At 36.8% G+C, this 21,746-nt stretch overlaps 2 protein-coding genes across 3 annotated transcripts in view; one reads left to right on the top strand and one right to left on the bottom strand.

Annotated features, from left to right (window-relative positions):
* Positions 1–13,930, top strand: part of LOC121393296 (alpha-N-acetylgalactosaminide alpha-2,6-sialyltransferase 5-like) — a 97,371-nt gene extending 83,441 nt beyond the window's left edge. Inside the window, exons 4-6 of one of the 2 annotated variants that reach the window (XM_041561324.1) lie at positions 8,659–8,766; positions 13,121–13,389; positions 13,574–13,930. In XM_041561324.1, the coding sequence (XP_041417258.1) occupies positions 8,659–8,766; positions 13,121–13,352 (340 nt within the window). In that variant the 3' untranslated portion in view covers positions 13,353–13,389; positions 13,574–13,930. Of the gene's footprint in view, positions 1–8,658; positions 8,767–13,120 lie in introns of both variants that reach the window. The other variant, XM_041561323.1, reaches the window with a different exon arrangement.
* Positions 13,931–19,831: 5,901 nt separating this feature from the next.
* pigk.S (phosphatidylinositol glycan anchor biosynthesis class K S homeolog) overlaps positions 19,832–21,746 on the bottom strand; it is a 61,126-nt gene continuing 59,211 nt past the window's right edge. The window contains exon 11 of the mRNA XM_018260724.2: positions 19,832–20,108. Coding sequence (XP_018116213.1) covers positions 19,992–20,108 — 117 coding nt within the window. The 3' untranslated portion in view covers positions 19,832–19,991. The remainder of the gene's footprint in view (positions 20,109–21,746) is intronic.

Genomic DNA, 21,746 nt, shown 5'->3' with positions numbered 1-21,746 from the left:
GGTGAACTTTGGTGGGCAAAATTTTGAATCGAATTTGATCAAATGCGCTTCCTTCGATTCGAACGATTCGAATTTGGCCAAATATTGACCTATTCAAAATCGGAGCTATTCAACCCAAAAAAAATTTCGACTTAATTTCGGTTGGTCTTTTTGAATTCGAACTTCAAAGTTTTTTTCAATTCGAAATTCGACCCTTGATAAATATGCCCCTAAATCTACAGTATGGCTTTCCTCATTCTGTTGTACAGACTTTTACTAAAAAGTATTGATTAGATTAATACATTTTTTAAACATTGCAAGATTGGACAACATCTTGGTTTGCCATTTTCTGATACTGAGTTTTGTATTTTTACCATATGATTGTCGAGTGATGCAATTTATATTATGTGGTATCGGTGGTGGTGGGGGGGGCTCTGCATTCAGAGCTCTTTTGCTGTACGTTTACTGGCCGAGGGTTAAGGTCCTTAATAAAATGAGTATTCGTTAGTTAGGATAGGGAAAACTGTATCCCCTTTTGTAAAATGTAAGGATATTAGAAATCATACAAGGATTTTCATAACCATTTAAAAACACAAGGGTGCAGACTGCACTTCAAAAGGATCGCATATGAAACACATCTCTTATATTAATGACTAGAGGGTTGTGTTAATTGTTAATTATTGTGTTTGTGAACATTCATCTGGTTTTACTTCATTTACTGGTTTAATTAAGCTTGTCTCACCACATGAAGCAAACTTGCAATACAGGTATGGGATCCTTTATCCGGAAACCCGTTATTCAGAAAGCTCCGAATTACGGAAATAATCTAAATTTTTTAAAATGATTTCCTTTTTCTCTATAATAACAAAACAGTAGCTTGTACTTGATCCCAACTAAGATATAATTAATCCTTATTCGCAGCAAAACAATCTTATTTGGTTTATTTAATGCTTACATGATTTTCTAACAGACTTAAGGTATGAAGATCCAAATTACGGAAAGATCCGTTATCCGGAAAACTTCAAGTCCCGAGTATTCTGAATAACACGTCCCATACCTGTACTACATATACAAAGTGGCAATCACACTGCACCAATATTAGCCTAATAGGTTGAAGGTGCAACCAGGAACACTCCATATTCCAATAGCAAATGTTTATTCCAAATACAAAAATGTATGTGTGACTCATAGGTTAAAAACATTTAAAAACATAAAGGTATGCGTCCCCCAAATCCTGTAACTACACGCACCTCCCAAAGATAACCATCTTAAATTAAATAAATCACAAATAAACAAACCGAGACTGGAACCTTATGGTTCCCAATCTTAGGGTTACTTCTGGATGAGATTATATCTGCATCCAGATACACCCATGAGATTGGGAACCATAGAATCTGCCATTTCCTGTCAGAACTGTGAAGAACCTACACTGCTTCAAATGAAAGTTCTGGGGTAGCCTCTAGCGCAGTGATCCTCTTTATCAGAAAAAAGATATCCTGCTATCTGTCTATAATGCCTTCTGAAATACAGGTATGAGACCTGTTATCCAGAATTCTTGGCACCTGGGGGTTTCCAGATAACAGATCTTTCCATAATTTGGATCTTCATACCTTAAGTCTATTAGAAAATCATGTAAATATGTTGATAACCCGTGCATTAATACCCTTTTTTATGCAAGACAGTAATTTCTTTTTTTTAAAACACACACAATTTTGATATTTATTAAGCAAAACACTCAGGTATTCATATTTTTTTCACTGTTTGTTTTTTTTTTTGCAAGTATTCTGATTTTTTTTAATAAGCAAACATTCAGGTTGTTTTTTTTAATTGTGTTTATTTAAAATTTTGAAAAATATTTGCAAATCTAACAGTGGATACTTTTCCATATATTTCTGCAACAAAAAAAAAAGTCAAAACTTAATCTGAAAGTTCTTTTGGCTCATAAAGTCTAAATCTCATTTATATAATTCATGTTAAGCAAGTCTGACAATTACAATATATCCAGTGGTATAACTTTATTTTCTTCCTATAAAACTAATGAAATTTTTGCTAGGTGGGAGATGAAGCTAATCTTCTTGTACATTTAGCTAATTTAATTTAGTTTTCACACTTTGGATGCATATTTTTTTTAAAAAAGGATTGTGTTGATTATTTTACCTGATTCCAAACCAATTTGCAGTTGCCATGTGTTCAGACTCTATGGTTTATTACCCACTAATTTTCTGCATAAAGTGCAGAATGGTCTTTTGCTGCTATGGTTTATCAGTTTAAACTCCTATAAGTTTAAATATTAGTGAATTCACTATCGCTCCAAAAATACTTAGGGGTCCAGTTACTTAGTTCGAGTGAAGGAATAGAGGAAAAAAAGTTTGAATTTTGAATGGTCTAATATGGCTACTTTGACCATCGAATGGGCTACTTCGACCTTCGACTACGACCTTCGACTTCGAATCAAACAATTCGAACTAAAAATCGTTTGACTATTGGACCATTCGGTAGTCAAAGTACTGTCTCTTTAAAAATTTCTTTGACCCCCTAGTTTGCCACCTAAAACCTACCGAGGCCAATGTAAGCCGATGGGGAAGGTCCCCATAGGCTTCCTAACAATTTCCTGATCAAAGGAATATCCTTCGATCGATGGATTAAAATCCTTCGAATCGTTCGATTCGAAGAATTTAATCGTTCAATCGAACGATTATTCCTTCGATCGTTCGATCGTAGGAATATCGCAAAATCCTTCGACTTCGATATTCGAAAAGAAACATTCGAAAGAAACAAATGAAAAAGCAATACCATTTACTTGATCACAACTAAGATATAATTAATCCTAATTGGAGGCAAAACAATAATAGTGGGTTGTAATTAATGTTTAAATTATGTGTTAGCAGATTTAAAGGGGAGGTTCACCTTTAGAACATAGTCTAAATTTGAATAGCCCGAGTCAGAAAAAAACATTTTTGTAATTTATCTTTATTATTTTAAATGGATAGTTTTGAAGCTACAGACCATATAAGCTGGGGATTGCTGCTACTTAAAGGTTCTCTCCTCTTCTCTCTCTGCCTCTTTGCTAGTGATCACCGACACGGATTTCCAATCTGCCCATACAGGAAGCTGGCATTGATCTGGTTACTGTGCATACCTCCCCTCTCCTGCTTCATTTGCATTGATCCTATTGGCTAAATATTGCCAGCCATTCCCATCAAAGATATGCTAATGAAACGGGAGAAGGAAGCACACGCACAGCCAATTCAGTGTGATTTTTTGTTTGGCTGCCTGCCAAATCCCAGGCTGGGAATCCCCTACAGAGAACTGAGAGCACAGAAGAGAGAACTTTAGCAGGGCTGATCTATGGCTTATCAGGTCTGTAGCTTCAAAACTGAACATTTAAAAAGAAAATGATTTGCAAAAATGTTTTTTCTCACAGGGCTATTCAAATGTAGAATATGGTCTAAGGTGAACATCCCCTTTAAGGTATGGAAATCCAAATTAGGGAAACATCCCTTATCCCAAAACCCCCAGGTCCCGAGCATTCTGGATAACAGGTGTCATTCCTGTACTACAGGGAGAAGCAAAGTGAGCAGAATGGCCAGGTTTGCATGCATTTCCCTCCAGGCATAGGGGCAGATTTACTAAAGGGCAAAGTGGCCATTGATAGCAAACACTCACAAGAAATCTCATCCGCAGGGACATCGCCAATTTACTAACAACCATAGACATCAATTCACTAGCAAAAGAGACCTTCGCTAGCGAAGTTTCACGCCCTATTGGCAGGCGAAATTTCGCTGAGACGAACATTTGTAACTCCGCAAATTCACTAAGAGAATTTTACTGAACGTTACCTCTTTCTTCAGTTTCCTTCGCCACCTTAGACCAGGCGAACTGATAAGATGAAGCTACATCCTCCTCATGTGAGTGACATCATATCCTGTATGCCGGAAACTCATAAAAGTTGTAAAAAATGCAGGTGTTTTTTAAATTTTTTCAAGTGGGATTGCCTTCAAAAGTCCTAACTATTAAAGATTTTTGTGTTAATAACTTTTTTTAACAATTTGAGGGGTATGCCACATTTGTTTTATGGTGGGCTCATGTCTAGAACATTAGAGGATCTATTTAGTCTTCCTTGGACATGTTTAATAATAAGTAGCCACTTCAAGCATTCTAACCAACATCTCTAATAAAGACTTCTATAAGACCTATATGTACCCACCCTATTCAAATTGACATAAGCAAGTTTTGCTAGGCAGAATTGAACACTAGCAAAAGATTGCTAAGAAATGCTCACGCTGACTAATTAACGCTAGTGAAACTTCGCCAACATTCGGCTGCTGAGACTTTGCAACTTTTCATTTTAGTGAATTAGTGTAGTGGTAACAAATTTACGCCTGAGGAAGTGGCACGAAGTGTGGTGGAGCGTTCGCTGGTAAAAATTCGCCCTTTAGTGAATTTGCCCCATAGTGAAAAATATGAAGATTTTCATTCATCCAGGTCATGGTATATCTAATATAAGTAATTCAAAAAAATTAATAGTGATAAATGTTTGTAATAACAAAGCCCTTCAGAATAAAACATATGGAAAATACCAATTGAAAAGACCTAATTGCAAGATACAGTTTTTAGCTGAATAAAAGCTAACAATGGAAAAAACATTTATCTTGGAATAATTAAATCCATTATCATTGCAGGAGTATGATATCATTATTATTATTTATTATTAACATGTATTTATACAATGCCAACATATTGCGTAGCACTGTAAAGTAAATGTGATTATAAAACTAAATCACATGAATTATATACATAGAACATATGGAGTTACATACATCACAATCAATACCGGTACAAAAGGTGAGGAAGGCCCTATGCAGAAAGAGCTTACACTCTAAAAGGAAGGGAGTAATACACAAGGTGTGGGCGTGGGCAAGATCAAATTAAGTGGGTGAGAAATGTGGTACTGTATGTGTTGTTGCGTTTGGTAGTTAAGCAGAAACATAATATTTCAATGAACTACAGTATATAAAAAGTATACAAATATTCCTCATTAATTGTTATTTAGTGCACATTACAGAAAACCTACTATTAGCTCATTGCACAAAGAGAACAGGCCATTTCTTCTAACATGACAACGCAGAGTACTGAGTCAGTCAAGGTAATTCCATTACAGTCCAAAGTCATTTCAGTAAATAAGTTTCTCCCAAATAGCAGATGCAGTTAGATAAGGATGCCAACTTGTAATGAAAGTCTAAATGGATTCACTGTATTTGACAGCATTACGGCATTTAACCCATTATTGGTTCCTGAAGATGTACTGTAACAATTTTGAACCCATTATCTCACGCTTTAGCAGCAAAGTGGTCAGCATCTTTTGTAACCCTTGAATTAATGTAAACACTGACATATACTAGCTTTTACTAGAAACACCAATAAGATGAGACAGGGAGGGACCCAAATGGTGTGTAACCATATACAGGGAGATCAGAAAGTACAATCCAGTCCTGTTAACAGTCATTTCCTGAAAATGAAGAATTCTAACCCTATCAATGAATTTCCAGTAATAAGGTCTTTTCTGTGCCTGTCTCTTGTGTGTCAGATAGTGTGACAAAGTAGTTGCACACACATTGCAGTATTTACATTATCTCTGTGCCTTTCAGTAATGATATATATTGAGCAAATTTTCTCAGACAGTCAATTAAATGGAAGGAGACTTATGAGAGTACTGGCATTGTACAAACACTTAAATTAAAGTGAGTTAAAAAATTCTCCAGGGAGAATAAATAGTATATATATATATTTTTTTATTTTTTTTATTTTTTATTTTTTTCTTTTTCCAAAACAGAAGCATTCTTTCTAAATATGTTTACTCAATACTTCTCTGACTTATTTTAATCTTAAGTTAAGAAACTATGGTCTCATTTTCCTGCTAAAGTTCTACTTCCAAACACACTACAAAACTATATTTTTTTATGCATTTTCCCTATTAATAGCATTGGCATCAAGCATAATTTTTACCAGCCAGTCCAGTGAAATAGTGGCCAGGTGGCTACTCTAGTTGTGAGACAAGCTGTAGTGGCACAGACGGCTGCTGTTGCTTCTGGAATCATCCTCCTAAGTGACACTTCCCATGAAAGGCTTCCACTTCCCCAAGGCAGTGCTGGCTATAAGAGCAGCTGTGGTCTTGTGGTTCTACTGCAAGTTCATGGAACCTGATCATGAAACATAATCACTTAGGATGAAGAGATGGTGCTATAGATAATGGCTGTTAGTCCGTATCGACAGAGCAGCAAGATCATTTGTAGCAAGTAAAATGTTGTAGTTAATATGTAGGTGCTATAAAAGGTTGTCTTTTCTGCATAAATCTGTTGTACCTTTTCACAGTATACAATATTTGTACCTTATATGATCACTGTTACCAGATACCTAATACAAACATGAGAAATATCTGTTCTCGTTTCAGGAATTCTTTTTTTTGATTACAAGCAAGTAATTGGGCCAGAATACGTTGGGCTGTCATCTCTCCAGATTTCACCCAGACAGCCCTGTATTTGGAAGGGCTCTCTGGTTGAAACCTTCCTGTCTGGATTTCCAAATTAGGAAATCCAGACAGGACATTAAAATAATTACATGGTTGATTAGCCAATCACTGGTTGTCAAGTCACCGGTCCTGTCCCAAACGTCAACAGTCCCGCCGTCATCCGCCCAGCCTCCCTGCGGGTTTTCCAGCCCCAGCAAAGATGGCCTACTGTTAGGGCTAAACTACACCAGAGATGTTATAGTATGGTGGGGGATTGACAAATTGCATCCTACGTGGTGGATGTAGTTTTATGGATCAAAATAAAATGGGACTGATAAAAAAAAATCTGATGTGTAAACTGCATAGAAGATTTGCCATGCTGTGTTTTCATCCAATCTGATGGTGTCTGACAGACTTTTTCTCATTGAAATACACTGAATGTCGGATATAGATGCATGAACAAAATAAACCATCTAATGTGACTTAACATTACAGCTATGGGGATCAGATTTTGTATGATCCTACAAAATGTTTGCTATTGCGTGCTGTTGCATGACAAGCATCTGATCAAAATCTCCCGTGTAGTTTAGCCCATTGGCTACAGCCCAAATCCCTCTCACATATAATGTTCTGCATTGAGTGTCTAGGAGGGGATTTTACAATCTGTTAAATCATAGTCTTAAGAATGTAGTAAAGTTAGTGTTGAGTCTCCACTTAATTGACTTCCAGGAGTATGAATGGAGGGAAATTGCCATTCTCTCCAGATTTCACCAAGAGTGACCGTCAGGCTGGGTCCCCTCAGGTTCTGCACTTGGCCCCATTGGGGTGGGGTGCACAGCCCCACAATTTTGAATTCACTGCCATAGATGACTGCCAGGTATACCATAAACCAACAATAAAAGCAATTCAAGGTGAGATTAAGAAAATTACATCTATGCAAGAACAATTTTATTGGCACAAACAGAAAATATATTCATATGATGAACTCTACACAAAGTATGATTGGAATTCAGACAGAAAAATGGAATATCTCCAAATTAGACACAAATCACAACACTATTTGAGCAGCAACCCCAGATCCAGTTAACAACTTTTGAGAAAATATTGGGAGGTAATTTTCCATGTAATGGTCTTATCTCGCAACTCTACAATTTAATGACTGCCTAACCTGAAGACCCATTCCCTAAGCATTCTTATATGCAAGATTAGGAGTCAGTATTGGAAAAGGAACTGACAATATCCCAATGGGGTAAAATATGGCCGTAAAATAGTAGTCTGTACCCAGCAAAAAGAAAGTGTATACAAAATCATTATGAAGTGGTATCTTTCTCTGGATAGAATCTTTAAAATGTTTCCATAAGGCAGTCCTATGTGCTGGAGAGGGTGTCAACTTAAGGGAACATTACACCACACTTTATGGGCCTGTCCGAAATTAACAAATTATTGGGCAGATGTCGAGAATTTAATAACATGTGTATTAAAGATTCCCATTTCTGTAGAGATGTCTCATCTCATTTGCTGTTGGCTCTCCCAATTCTAAAACTTAATAATGCAGCCCAAAAGTGGATCAATCAAGTAGCTATAGCGGGTAGGTTGGCTATAACTTCCAATTGGAAGTCTCCAACAATCCCAACGATCCAGAAAGTAATTTCCAGACTGGAAAATTTGAGGAAATGACTGCTAGAATAAATAATATGTTACAGTTACATAACAATATATGGGGCAATTGGGATTACTATTTGACCACTATAGAGACCGAAACCTGAAACTCCCAAGTCTTGACCTTTCCTTATTGGAGTAGAGCCTCCTAGTTTTCTTTTTTTCTTTCCTCTGTTTCCTTTATTTTCCTTTGTATGACATCTCCTTTTTTCTTTTGAATAGGTCTATGCAATTTTATGCAAATTTTGAAGACTGTTGTTTAAAATAGACATTACTGTATATAAAGACAAAATGCCACATGTGATCAATGTCTATATTTTATTGTGAAAACAAAAATATAAGTTACAAAAAGAAAATTACATCACAACTAAACTGTGTACAGACAGAAGACTGTGGCCATGAATCTCACTAAGGCTAGTGCCCTTTGTAAATGCACCTTAATCAATACGTATGTCATACAGTCATTATTGATGTGATTTTGCATTTGAATATATGATGTGTTTTGTTTTCAGGAAGATTTCCAACACTTGGCTTAGTACTGGATGGTTTACTATGTCAATTGCATTAGAACTCTGCGACAGGATCAATGTTTATGGAATGGTTCCACCTGATTTCTGCAGGTAATTCAACTATTGATTCCGGATTAATAATTAGTTAATGCAGTTTTTACTGTACCTAAAATACTTGTTTAAATGAAGGCGTGGTCCTCCAGACTTCACAATAGAGAAAAGGGAAGGAGAAAGTGCACTCAACATGAACTGTGAGGCATAGTTTTGTTTAAAGAGGTGGTTCACCTTTAAGTTAACTTTTAGTATGTTATAAAATGTTATATTTTTAGCAACCTTGCAATTGGTCTTCATTATTTATTTCTCACAGTTTTTTAATTATTTGCTTTACTTTTCTGACTCTTTTCAGCTTTGAAATGGGGGTCACCAACCCCGGCAGCCCAAACATTTTTGCTCAGTGATATTAAATTTTATTGTCACTCTTTATTAATCATTATTCATCTTTCTATCAGTCCCTCCCCTATTTAACGTTCAGTCACCACTGCCTGGTTGCTATGGTAAATTAGATCAAGATAGCTTCAGAATTAGCGAACTGGAGTGCTGCTAAACAGAAAGCTAAATAACTGGAAAACTACAAAAAAAATGTAATTGCAAATTTTCTCAAAATATCATATCATATTAGGTCTACATAAAATGTAGAATAATTGCAAATTTTCTCAAAAAATCATATCATATTAGGTCTACATCATACTAAAAGTTAATTTAAAAGTGAACTTCCCTTTAAGAGCAGCCACGTGACCATGAAATGATCTAAGGCAAAGTTAAGTGTTTTAATACATGTTGGGTTAATTAACTAGTCAGTCTAATAACTGATCTTTAACATCTTTGATCTTTAGTTCATCATTTCCCCCTCCTATATCCTAATTGAGCTGTAAACAAATCTCATAATATTTAACAAGCCGTTATAAAATGCACTCTAGATATTATGTCTGCAAATTTGAGCAAATTGTGATATTGGCAGGTTAAGATTATATATTCCTTAAAACTACAGCCAAGTGCAATAGTAGAAGAGATTATTGATTATGTGTCAACTGACCACTTTAATAATAGACTAGTAAGCAAGAACAGACTTGAAGCATTGCTTGCACCTGCTGATTCCCAAACATTTTTGGAAACCTTACAAAGCAGTGTTGCTCACAATTTAAACTACCAGCAACAGTCCAAATGTAGTATACAGTAGCTTCCCATACATGATAAAACTTTTCCTCAGTTCCCCAGAACCAGCATGTCACTGAGCTCCTTGTTGTTTCATCTTGTGATTATCGTGGCATCATTAAACACAGTTTGTCCGTGTTTAATGATGTAACAGTAAGCCTTTATAAAATGCACTCTAGTCTAGTCTGTTACCAAATAAGTAATAGTGCCTCTCCAACAGAATCCTGCATTAAAATCTGTTTTTCAAAAAGGCAGTTTTTTTATATTAAATTTGAAATTTAAATGGGGCTAGATATTTTCTTCCTAGGTTCCCTTAGCCATGTGACTTGTGCTCTGATAAACTTCAGTGTTTCAGTCTCTCTGTACTGCTGCACTGAAAGTTGAAGTGATACCACTCCTCCCCCTGCAGCTGCCTATCGACAGAACAATGGGAGGGTAACAGCCCCAGACACCTGCATTGCTAAACATGTTCCAACAATAGGTCCCTACAAAGGCCTCACCTTGAATATGCAGTGCAGTTTTGGGCTCCAGTCCTTTATACGGATATAAATGAGCTGGAGCGTTTGCAGAAAAAATTGCTTTATTTTATATTATTGTATTTTGTATTATTTACATGAATACAATTTGGTCTCTGCTTTTTAGTCTTGTTTGTGAAATCCACATTCTTGGAGTTTGACCACTGGGGTGTTTAAAAATACTGGCAATCGGCCACAGGATGCATAAATAATGTAGTAACTCAGTCCAGTATTGTATTTGTATACAATTGACTGTTGGTTAGGTATAAACAGTCAATTAAAATTTTGTTGTCCAGGGCAGAAAAAATACAAGGAACAGGCTTTCCCAGAATACCTGCCCAGCACCATATATATAATTTACAGTAGACTGATGGGCTAAGGGGCATTTTCTACATGATCCCAATAATCCCCCTAAATGGACAAGATGCTGTTATATCAAATACATTATCATGAAATCAAAAATATAATGTAAACCATATTTCATGGAAATAAAAAATATTTTTTAGCCAATGTAATATTCTATAGTTAAATACTTCTTTAATAAACATGTAAATATTCACTGTCCCCTTCTCAAAAATCTATCTACATGCCAGCATTAGAAAGACACGCACACCAGAAACAAAACCTTTTTTTTACATATATCATAACATTGTCTTTGCAAACTATTTAGAATTTTACTATCAAAGTATTTGCCCAATACTTGGACATTATTTCATCCCCCTAATCGTTTTACTGCGCATGTGCAGCCGAGAAAAGAAAGAAGAAGCTCTGTGGTGCTTGCTAGAAGAATCCTGGGCCGGTGCAGTTTTCTGCTGATAGGAGCACCGGCCCGGGGTGTCAGGTAAGTAAATACAATCACTTTGGGGGTGCCTAACATTTGGCACAACCAAGTGTGAAATGACTTTCCTTCTCCTTTAAGTCAGTTGTTTGGAATACAGTGCTTTAAAACATTAGCTTGGCCTGGGAAGCAAGGGCCATTAATACAGTGCATTAAAGAAAATGATGACACTGGGTATAAAGTCTACAAGTGGAGAGACAATGCGGAGAATTGAGAAGAATACAATTTAGAAACAGTACAGAATATAGAATTGAGTATATTTAGATTTTTTTTAATGTACATGGGCGGAAGCTTAAGTGTGTCACGTTTCTTTTTGTGAAATTTTGTGAAATTTAAACTTAAGACACTGCCATTGATTCTGTCTGCCCAATTTATTGTGTACAGTAAGGGGGTCTGACCTCAAACTGCCACTTGAAATCTGAAAACCACTGTTTTAGAGACATACTGTCAGAGTTGTATCCCCTAAACTTGCCACAATATGGAAAGTCTATATACAACAGGTGGAGGCTCTGTGCAGACAGTTAGCAAATGGACTGAAACCTGTTACAATGTACATTATATCAAATAAAGCAGACAAAGCAGTACTTGTTTTTTATTCCTGGTTCAGAATGACTGCCAGTTTTCAAATACGAACAGACTGCAGGGAATCACACTCCTGTCATACTGGCCCTGTATTTATGGCTCTGGGCTTTACTTCCATTGCCTTCAGATTTACTGAGCCCATTAGTAATTTCATCCACTGCCCTTGATTTTTCTTCATTTGCAAAAAACTACAATGCAGTTTGCTGTATAAATGATGGAAGGAATAAAAAAAAGTCAACATACAAACCTGCAATTTAAGGTGTAACAGTAGCCATAAAGTTTTCTTCTTAATTTACAGAACCTACATGGTAAGGGTACGTTCTATATATAATGTTTATGAGGGCAAAGTAAAACACATCTCACATTGCCGGGAAGACCATTTTCCCTTCTCAGTTCTGGCTGTTAGATTTCCATTTCCAGTCACTTGAAAGTTTCTTTTTAAAAAGGCAGTTAAATTTTATTCTCTTTGGAATGAAGTTGAGACAAGCTGATTTTAAAAGAACATTAATCCACACTATAGATTCCCAGCAAGCCTTGGCTGGTATGATAAGTTAGAGAGCTGTTCACTGGTAGATTTAATCAAAAACACCATTTCATGTGTAGTTGTGTTTTCCTTAAAGGAGAACTAAAGTTAAACTAAAGACATAGCTAGAAATTCTGTACATTATGTTTGGGGCTTCTGAAGCAACCAAAGACAACCACAGCCAGAGCCGAGCCAACCCAGCTAGGCGCCCTAGGCAACCTTGCCGGGCATATCGCCAGCTGAGTGCGTGCTAGGGAGCGCATGTGCGAAAGTGTGTGCGCATTATTACAGAAAAAATTTGTGGCAGTCGGGGAGAGACGGGACCGGACAATGGAGTAAGCGTCAGAGCAGGTACATGCCTGGCGCCCCCCCCCCAGCTTTGCGCCCTAGGCACGTGCCTACTCTGTCTACCCCTAGTTCCGGCCCTGACCACAGCCCTTTAACAGTGAAAATCTCTGCCTCCAAAAATGCCCCAGTAGCTCCCCATCTTCTTTTCTGCTGATTCACTGCACATGCTCTGTGCTCCTGTCACTTACTGAGCTTAGAGACCCACTCACAATATACAGTACACATAGAATAGAAATGTCACAATATAAGGCTGATTAGTAATTAATACAGATAATTACTACATGGCAGCACAGAAACCAGTCATGTTTGTGTGTGAAAAGGTTGAGTTTTGTTTTTCCTTTCAACGTATAGATGGAACCACTAGACATTATCCTGCAGCTTCCTGATTTTCAGCAACATTAAAGAAGGTCCATTTGCACTCATTTATATATTGCTGTTTTTCCACAGAGCTCCCAACCATACATTGGTACCTTATCATTATTACGAGCCTATGGGACCAGATGAATGCACAATGTATATCTCACACGAGCGAGGACGAAAAGGAAGCCATCACCGGTTTATTACAGAGAAGCGTGTCTTTGCTAACTGGGCACGGACCTTTAATATCCACTTTTATCAACCAGACTGGAAACCTGACTCACATTCTGGAAGGCACATGCTCATAAAACCAATGTTCTGAAGACATTTACATCTAGAGGCTGTGAGCAAGCGAGCACCAGGCCCGGACTGGCAATCTGTGGGCTCTGGCAAATGCCAGAGGGGCTGCTATAAGGTGCCATAGTAAGTCAGTATTTAGTGGGCTGGTGGGGGCTGTTTGGGCCTCTGAGTGGGCTGATTGGGCCTCTGTGTACCTCAAATGCCAGGGCCAATTTTAATTCTCAATCCGGACCTGGCGAGCACTTATCTTACACCGTCACCAAAACAAAAGAAAGAATATGTTGAAAATAAAAGGCAAAACAAATAATCATTTTAAGAGTATGGATCAGGCAAATCTGCATTGGACTATGTTCCCGTTCTGTTTTGTTTTTGCCTCCATGACTTGCGTGTATGTAAATAAGAAACACAAAGCAGTCTGTCCTTGACTATTGCACTAGAAGTAAAAGGCTGCATTTCTATGGGTAACTAAATCCAGATAGATTTTATATGTATTTCTGAAATAATTGAAACCTTTCAGATGAGATGCACACTTCCTATATTTCACCTTATAATGGTTGTTTTACTGGCTGGATGTATTGTACTGAAATATAGATTTTTTTTTTTTAATTAAAAAGTGTTTTTCATGTGTACATATAATTGCACAACATTGTGGTCCTATCACTGTGCCACCCTTAGTAGGGATGTGTGGACTGACTGATCTACCCGCACCCACCCACTCACAACGCAAAACCTAGTGGCCCTTCTATTTATAAACCTGTACCCAACCCGCCTTTTTTCTGATGTAATGGAAGGGGGTGGGGTAGGGTCATGTCTATAAATAGTGGCTACCAGAAGAAGAAGCCACTCAGTAAGGTCACGTGTGGGATCAGCAGTGCACAGAAGTCATTCCAACCCGTGGGGCTAGCAGTTGTTGGGCAAACAGCACAACACTTATCCTGTGTATATTCCTTGTAGGGTATATAGTCAATATAGACATATTGTCAGCACCTATGGAGAAATTTTGCATACACCTGCCCTTTATAAATATTTTATTAAAAGTCAATAGTCCAATATGCTAGAGATTAGGAACCTAAATCTGCAATAGTTTTTCTTGTCTGGAACCTTTATTGTGTGACTGTTAAAGGGAGAGATAGATAGATAGATAGATGATAGATAGATAGATTAAATGGTTACTAATAAGTTCAATGATACTACAAAAACCTTTTTTTTTTTTTTACTCACACACAACAATGCACAAAGAAATTTACCCCCATATATATAATAAAAAATAGTTTGCCAGGCGCAGTGACCCATGGAAGCCAATGTTGTAATTGGTTTTAAAGGGGGTGATTCACCTTTAAGTAAACTTTTAGTACTTTATAGAATGACCAATTCTAAACAACTTTTCAATTGGTCATCATTATTTATTTAGAATTATTTTTAGTTATTTGCTTTCTTCTGACTCTTTCCAATTTTCAAATGGGGGTCACTGACCCCATCCAAAAAACAAATGCTCTGTAAAGCTATGTATTGTTATTGCTACTTTTTATTACAGGCTGCACTCATCTTTATATTCAGGTCCTTTTCTATTTATAGTCCAGTCTCTTATTCAACTCAATGCATGGTTGCTATGGTAATTTGGAACCTAGCAACCAGATTTCTGAAACTGCAAACTGGAGGGCTGCTGAATAAAAAACTAAATAACTCAATAACCACAAATAATAAAAAATGAAACCAAAGGTAAGTTGTCTCAGAATACCATTCTATACATCATACTAAAAGTTTATTGAAAGGTGAACAACCAGTGTAAAGGTGACAATTTATCAGCTACAAGCGAGCCTTTAACTAGTAGTTTTATATTGGTTCATAAAGATCATCCTGTGAGTCTAGTTACTTCTCATGGTCTCTCAGGTTATACTGTATTCTCTGTTGTCTTGCAGCTGAAAGGGGAGAAATGGGGAGGGGCAGCAAGAGCAAGAGGGGGAAAAAGAGGAGAAAAACAGGTAGAGGGAACAGTTCTCTAAATTCAGTTCTTACCAGGGAGCACCTAATCTACTGCGTTGTTTAGGTAATCTCTGAAGCAATAGTGTCAGTCTCGGATTGGACCCACAGAAACCATTCCAGCTCCCCCTCATAGCTTCTATCCAGAAGTTTGTCTCTTATAGATTCCATCGCTCTGGTCCAGTTCACCTTAGTTATCAGTATTTGCCGACCAGGTACAGTAGTTGTGGTCTTTTCCAATTTGCTGCTAGGAGTGATCTTGCTGCTGTCAGGATATGTGTAGCTGGTTTACTGGATTGTTTGGAGTTTATGGCCCTAATTTTCATGCCTAAAATAAATGTGTGTGGAGCTGCCTGAATGGTGTTATGTAGAACACTTTCTTTTTTTGGTGTTACTGTTCCTTTAACTAGAGGAAGAGCATTTTGATTTTCAGGCAGAGATTGTATTGAGGTCTTTAACAGTTAACAATTTAGATATTCTCAATCTGTAAGAAAGAACCAAAAAATAAGCCCCATTCTGTTTACAGTTGGTCTCCATGATCCCCTTTAAAGGGATAGTATACACCCCTTTTCAACATTAGCTGAATGAATAAGGCATGCTAAACATATGTTTTGCGTACTGTTTTAATTAAGATTTAATTTATTTATTTTTTGTTTGGTGCATGAAAATAATAAAATCCTTTTCACTTTAGCATCTCCAGGTCCTGTAGAGCAAAGGAAGGGATAATAAAACGCATTCCTGTCCACTGAGAGGCCTCTGATAATTAGTTGCTCAATTCTGTGCTTCGATCCCCTAAATGATGGTCAAAAAAATACCTTTATTTAAAGATATATTGTACTCTTTTTGCAACACAAAGTAAGAATGTTTTCCTTTCCAGATTTTACAAGGAAGTAAGTAGAACTGTTTTTTTTTTCCTTGTCAGCATATAGTGAAAGAATCCAACCAGTCTGACAATTTTATCAAGCCGCAATTCTCAGAAGCAGAAAACACACAATACAGACATGACAGAAAATTAAACATTAGTTTTATATTGGCATAAAGCTGAGAAAGTATTGACCCAAGACATTCCAGTTGTATTAATGTTGATCATATTTCTTTACAAGCAGGGCCGATTAGTAATGGATGTGCAAATCACTGGCCTTAAGTAAAAGTATGGGGGTGCAGCAATAGGAAAGTTAAACACAAAGTAAAATACTCTCACCGCTCTTTGCAACGTCGGGTGCCGTCTGTGACTCTGTCGGCCCAGGTCTGATTCATGAACAAGGAAATACTTCAGCAGCACTACGATTATGGTTTAAAAATTGTTGCTTTATTCGGGCGACAAGCTAAGCACGGTTTCAAGCTTTTCCAGCCCTTTATCAAGCTTACAAAATCGTGTAATAAACAATCCTTAAATAGTAGACAAAAAGGTCCAAGGGAATCCTCTAGACTGGCATTTGTCAGTAAATATACGACGGCTAGCAACAATGTCAGTAAGATATTTTACATATTTTACAAACTTGTGCATCACATATACGGATATTTTCAGAACCCCCTGTAATGGCTTACCAGCGAGGTAAAAACCTTTGTGATAGCCTTATAAAAGCGGATATGGGGGCATCCACTAAATCAGTACAAAGGTTTTTGGGTACACCTAAAATGGGTATGTTCCCCTGTCTTAATTGTGCCAATTGTAATAATATAAAAATAAGGGTGCATATTTTACACATCCACATACAGGTCGGAAAATCAATATAAACAAATTTTATACATGTGATTCAACATATGTAATATATCTGATTAAATGTCCTTGCGGCCTAGCATATGTGGGAGAAACAACACAAAAAGTGAAAGACTGCATAAAACCACACAAGTCCAATATTCGTTGTGGGTATTCACATCTCCCCATTCCAGCACATTTTGCTGAGGCTCAGGCTAGACATACAATAAGCCAATTACGATACCAAGTCATTGATACTATAGAACCCTTGAGACGTGGAGGTAACAGGATCTTACAGCTTAAAAAATTAGAGATGAAATGGATACATAAATTGGGGACACTTCATCCTGGTGGGTTGAACCGAGAATACACACCGATGCTATTTATTTGATATAGTTGGCCTGTTATTTTAGTGCTGTGTGTAATATATCCTTTATTTTTATCCCTAGATTTTCACAGCTCATATCCTGGGAATGACTGTGTTGACAATACATAGGCATTCCTGCACAGGTGTAGAGCATACAAATTGTGAGTTATGTTTTTAAGAAATGTGGATATGCAAAATGAATTTCAAAAATACGACACTGATGCGAAGCAAAATATTTTAAACAATGTACAATTTGCACATGGAAGCAAGTAATTGGACACTTTATATTTAAACACTGGAATTAGTCATTTTATTGTTACACTTTTTGATACACATTGGAAATGTTTTTAAACTGCTACTCTGTATGTTTTTATCCATGCACTTAATTAGTCACAATGTGAATGTCAGTGGCACTGATTGGGAGAGATGTTTGGAATTAAGTGAGCCTCCCCCTCTTAACACTATTTAAGGATTGTTTATTACACGATTTTGTAAGCTTGATAATGGGCTGGAAAAGCTGGAAACGTCGCTTAGCTGGAGGCACGAATAAAGCAACAATTTTTTCACCATAATCTGAGTGCTGCTGAAGTATTTTCTTGCAATAGGAAAGTTAGAAACTGAAAGTTGAAGGTGTAAAATTTTACCTGGCTGTATTTGGGTCGGCGCATTTATACGGAAAAATTGTACCAGTCCAAGAATTTATTCTGCTACAAGCCATGTTATTAGTATTTCCCAATGCTCCATTGTATAAATCTAGGCTTGCTCATGTACAATCAAACTATTATACTATAGTGAGCAAGAGCAAGTCTATGGGGCAGATTTACTAAAGGGCAAAGTGGCAGTCGCTAGCAAAAATTCGACAGAAATCCCTTACACAGGGAGGTTTAATAACAGACGTAGAGGACAATGTGCTAGTGAAAGAGACTGTCGCTAGCGCAGTTTCACCAGGAGCATTTTCGCTCAGGCTAATGATCATTACTACCTAATTTACTAAAGTGCGAATTTTACAGAATGTTACCTCTTTCATCAGTTTTCTTCGCCACCTTAAACCTGCCAAACTGATAAGATGAAGCTACATCCTCCTCAATCTTACGTCAGTGACATCATATCCTGTATGCGGAAAAGTCATACAAATTCTAAAAACCTGTTTTTTTATATTTTAAAGTGGGATTGTCTTTAAAAGCTGTAACTAATAAAATTTTTATCTTAACATTTTTTTACCATTTGAGGGGCATGCCACATTTGTTTTAGGGTGGGCTGGGCTCATGTCCAGTGCATTAGAGGATCTCTTTTATTATGCTTCATTGAACATTTGTAACAATAAGTGGCCACTTCAAGCATTTGCACCAACGTCTCTAATAAAGTCAAATATAAGACATGTACAGGAATGTACAGCAGGTGGTGTGGTGCTTTAAATTCATTATATTAGTAGTGTAAAAATGGCTAATATTCTAATACTAGAATAAATATGTAATTGCAGAAGTGTTTAGAAGAGCACCTTAAAGCGATTTTACATTAATTTGGAATCTACTGTCATGTTGTCATACATGTCATATTATGATGATGCTTGTGTGGCTTCTGGAATATAGGGTGCATATCCCCATCTGGTCCCTGGTTATTGTGTACTTAGACAGGACAGTTATATATCAGGGATGCTCAGGGCCCAGATAGACAGAGCCTGCCCGCTGCTACTGACACTTTTTGATCACAGTTGCAGAGCTGGGTTCGTGTTTTCTGTACATTATATGTACTTATTTCCCTACTCTATTTCACATACCACTTGTGTCCAACGTCTTGATCCAAATTTATCCTTGAGGTCCCAATGTGGACAGAAATTTTGAACATGTGAAATAAAGAGATTTTGTTGCTTTTAATCCAATGCAAATAGTGCTGTTCCTTTGATTAAAAGTTATCAGATTTAGGCATTTGCTTTTACATAGTGTTTTTGTGCACTTTTACATATGAGGAAAATTAATTGAAACACTTTATTTCCATGCAGATAAATGTGAGCTGAAAAACAAAGATAACAGTATATTGCAACCTGGAACCAGAAAGCTGCTTACTAAGCCCAAATCTGCTGGATACTTTAGTTTGATGACCGGCAAATAAATCAAAGAAGGTTTTTTCATGGGTTGTTAGGTTTTGCTTTAAATTCTAATTGCTCACCAGTTTCCTAGATATATAATTACCTCAAGTACTGGCTTGATTTAAAAAGGCTGTACTTAGCATGCTAAAACAATATTTCTATTTTTGTTTCTGCTGAACAAGCCCTTGGAGCAGCATGGGAGCGAACCAGGACTAGGGGTAGGCAGAAGTCAATTTAACAGGTACCTACCCCCCTATTGTTGCCCCCTAGGCAGGTGCCTCTTCTTCCTTCCCCTAGTTCGGGCCCGGTTCTTAGCTAACATCACTGTATTAAGTTGAATTAATACAGAACACTAAAACAACTTTGTTCCTAATAGATCCAAAACAATTTATTATTCTACATTGCATGTTTCCTTATAATACAATAGTAGGTTTATTGGAAATAGCTTCCATGGAACACCTAACACAGGCATGCAGTTGCCTATCAGTGCACAAGTTTCAGTGCATCAGTGGAAGTTGAGGAGTAAAACTTAAAATACATGTTTCATGTGCTTAAGTCCATATGTCTTGAAGAAAATCATGAGGATTAGTGCCCATAGTCCTAGAATAAATCCTCCAGGTGGGTGCCACTCTTTCTGCTTTGGTTTCTGTAATATAAGAAAAAAATTTACATTATTAAAAGTGCAAGGTCTTATTGACTTACATCATCGATATAAAAGCATAATTCTGTCTTGCTGCATAAACTAATACCCATGTAAATAGAGGACTACATAATAATCATTATTAAATCTGGATTTAATTTTCTGACTTGCTGAAATATTATTCTGTTAGCAGGGTCCAATAACAACAACATTTCTGACCCTGTAACCATACTATTACTTTACTATACTTACGTAAGTTATACACTCCTTTAATTTTAATGTGAAATTTGAGTGTTTTATTTAACAAAAAGATAACTGTGCAAATTGAAATGACAGAGATATATCAAAGGCATCATGATGTATCGTCGGTAAGTGCAATGCAGCTGTGACATATAACATCTCTGTTTCACATCATCAACTAAACTATGTTGCTTTTGTAGAGGAAGACAGGTTGGGGTGAATGGGGAAAAGAGTACGAAATGCCTTAGATCTCATTGTTGGGTTAGAAACACTTTTAAAGAATCTGAAAGTATGAAACTCTAATGAATGCTTGTAATTTAGTGGAAACCCTTTTATACAATGCAGTAGACAAATTCCATCAATGACTGAATAACAATTTCTAAACAAATTTACATAACGACCATTCTGTGAATTCCAGATTACTACAATTTACAATCAGAACTAAAGAAATGTATATACGTTAGTTCCCCTGGAGATGCCTTCCCCCATATTAACCACACCATTGCACACCCAGATATACATCCTCATTTGTCCTATCTGTTCCCAAAAAAAAGCAAAGTAACACAGCAGGGTTGGCGGACACCATCTCATGCTACTTAATCTTCTTTACCATGCAATTGCCAACAACGACTATATGCAGTTGAAGCAGCACAAAACTGGCTAGAAAGGAAAACTATATCCCTGAACAATGAAGATCTCTATAAAACATACATTGCATAAAACAGCTCATATGAAATACTTGGTTTTATTTTGAAGAAGCAATTTTCATAAATTATGTTTTTTAGTAGCATGTAGATTATCCATGCCGCACTAAATAAATTTAAAGCAAGGGTTTCACCCTGCTCGCATTACCTGAGTGCCAGTGACATTTTTTTCCTTTTTAGTAGCATGTGCCATTGGGAAATCCTAAATAGAAAAGGGATCCAACTATTCACAGTGCATAAACCAAACATTTTAGGTCACATTAGCCAATTAAAAGACAAAGTTCTGTCTTTTGCTTCCACACTTCTTCTTGTTACAGTTAGAGCTGCAGTATTTCTGGTCAGGTGATCTCTGAGGCAGCACACAGACCATAACTAAATAGTGGTTGAAGATAAAATATGTAAAAGGGCATTATTTACTTTAATATATATACCGGTTTGGTAAGAATCTTTAATATGCCACCTGATATGATATAAACAAATATAATAATCTGTTGCTTAAATATTCATTTTGGGGGTATAGTTTTCCTTTAAATATACATGCTCCTGGTCAGTAATTGTTTGCAAGAAGAGTGTGATGGGCTCTCCAACCTTACTGGACTTTTCTGCTTTTTCTGAACAGGTAAGACAAGAGAATTACAAGTGCCTTTCATGTTTTTTTAAAAATATAATCACATACCACCTCTATCTAAAAAAAAAATGT

Source organism: Xenopus laevis, chromosome 4S, assembly GCF_017654675.1.
Source record: "Xenopus laevis strain J_2021 chromosome 4S, Xenopus_laevis_v10.1, whole genome shotgun sequence".
Lineage (NCBI taxonomy): Eukaryota > Metazoa > Chordata > Amphibia > Anura > Pipidae > Xenopus > Xenopus laevis.
Note: the sequence above shows the minus strand (reverse complement) of the source record. Positions and strands in the feature narration are given on the sequence as shown.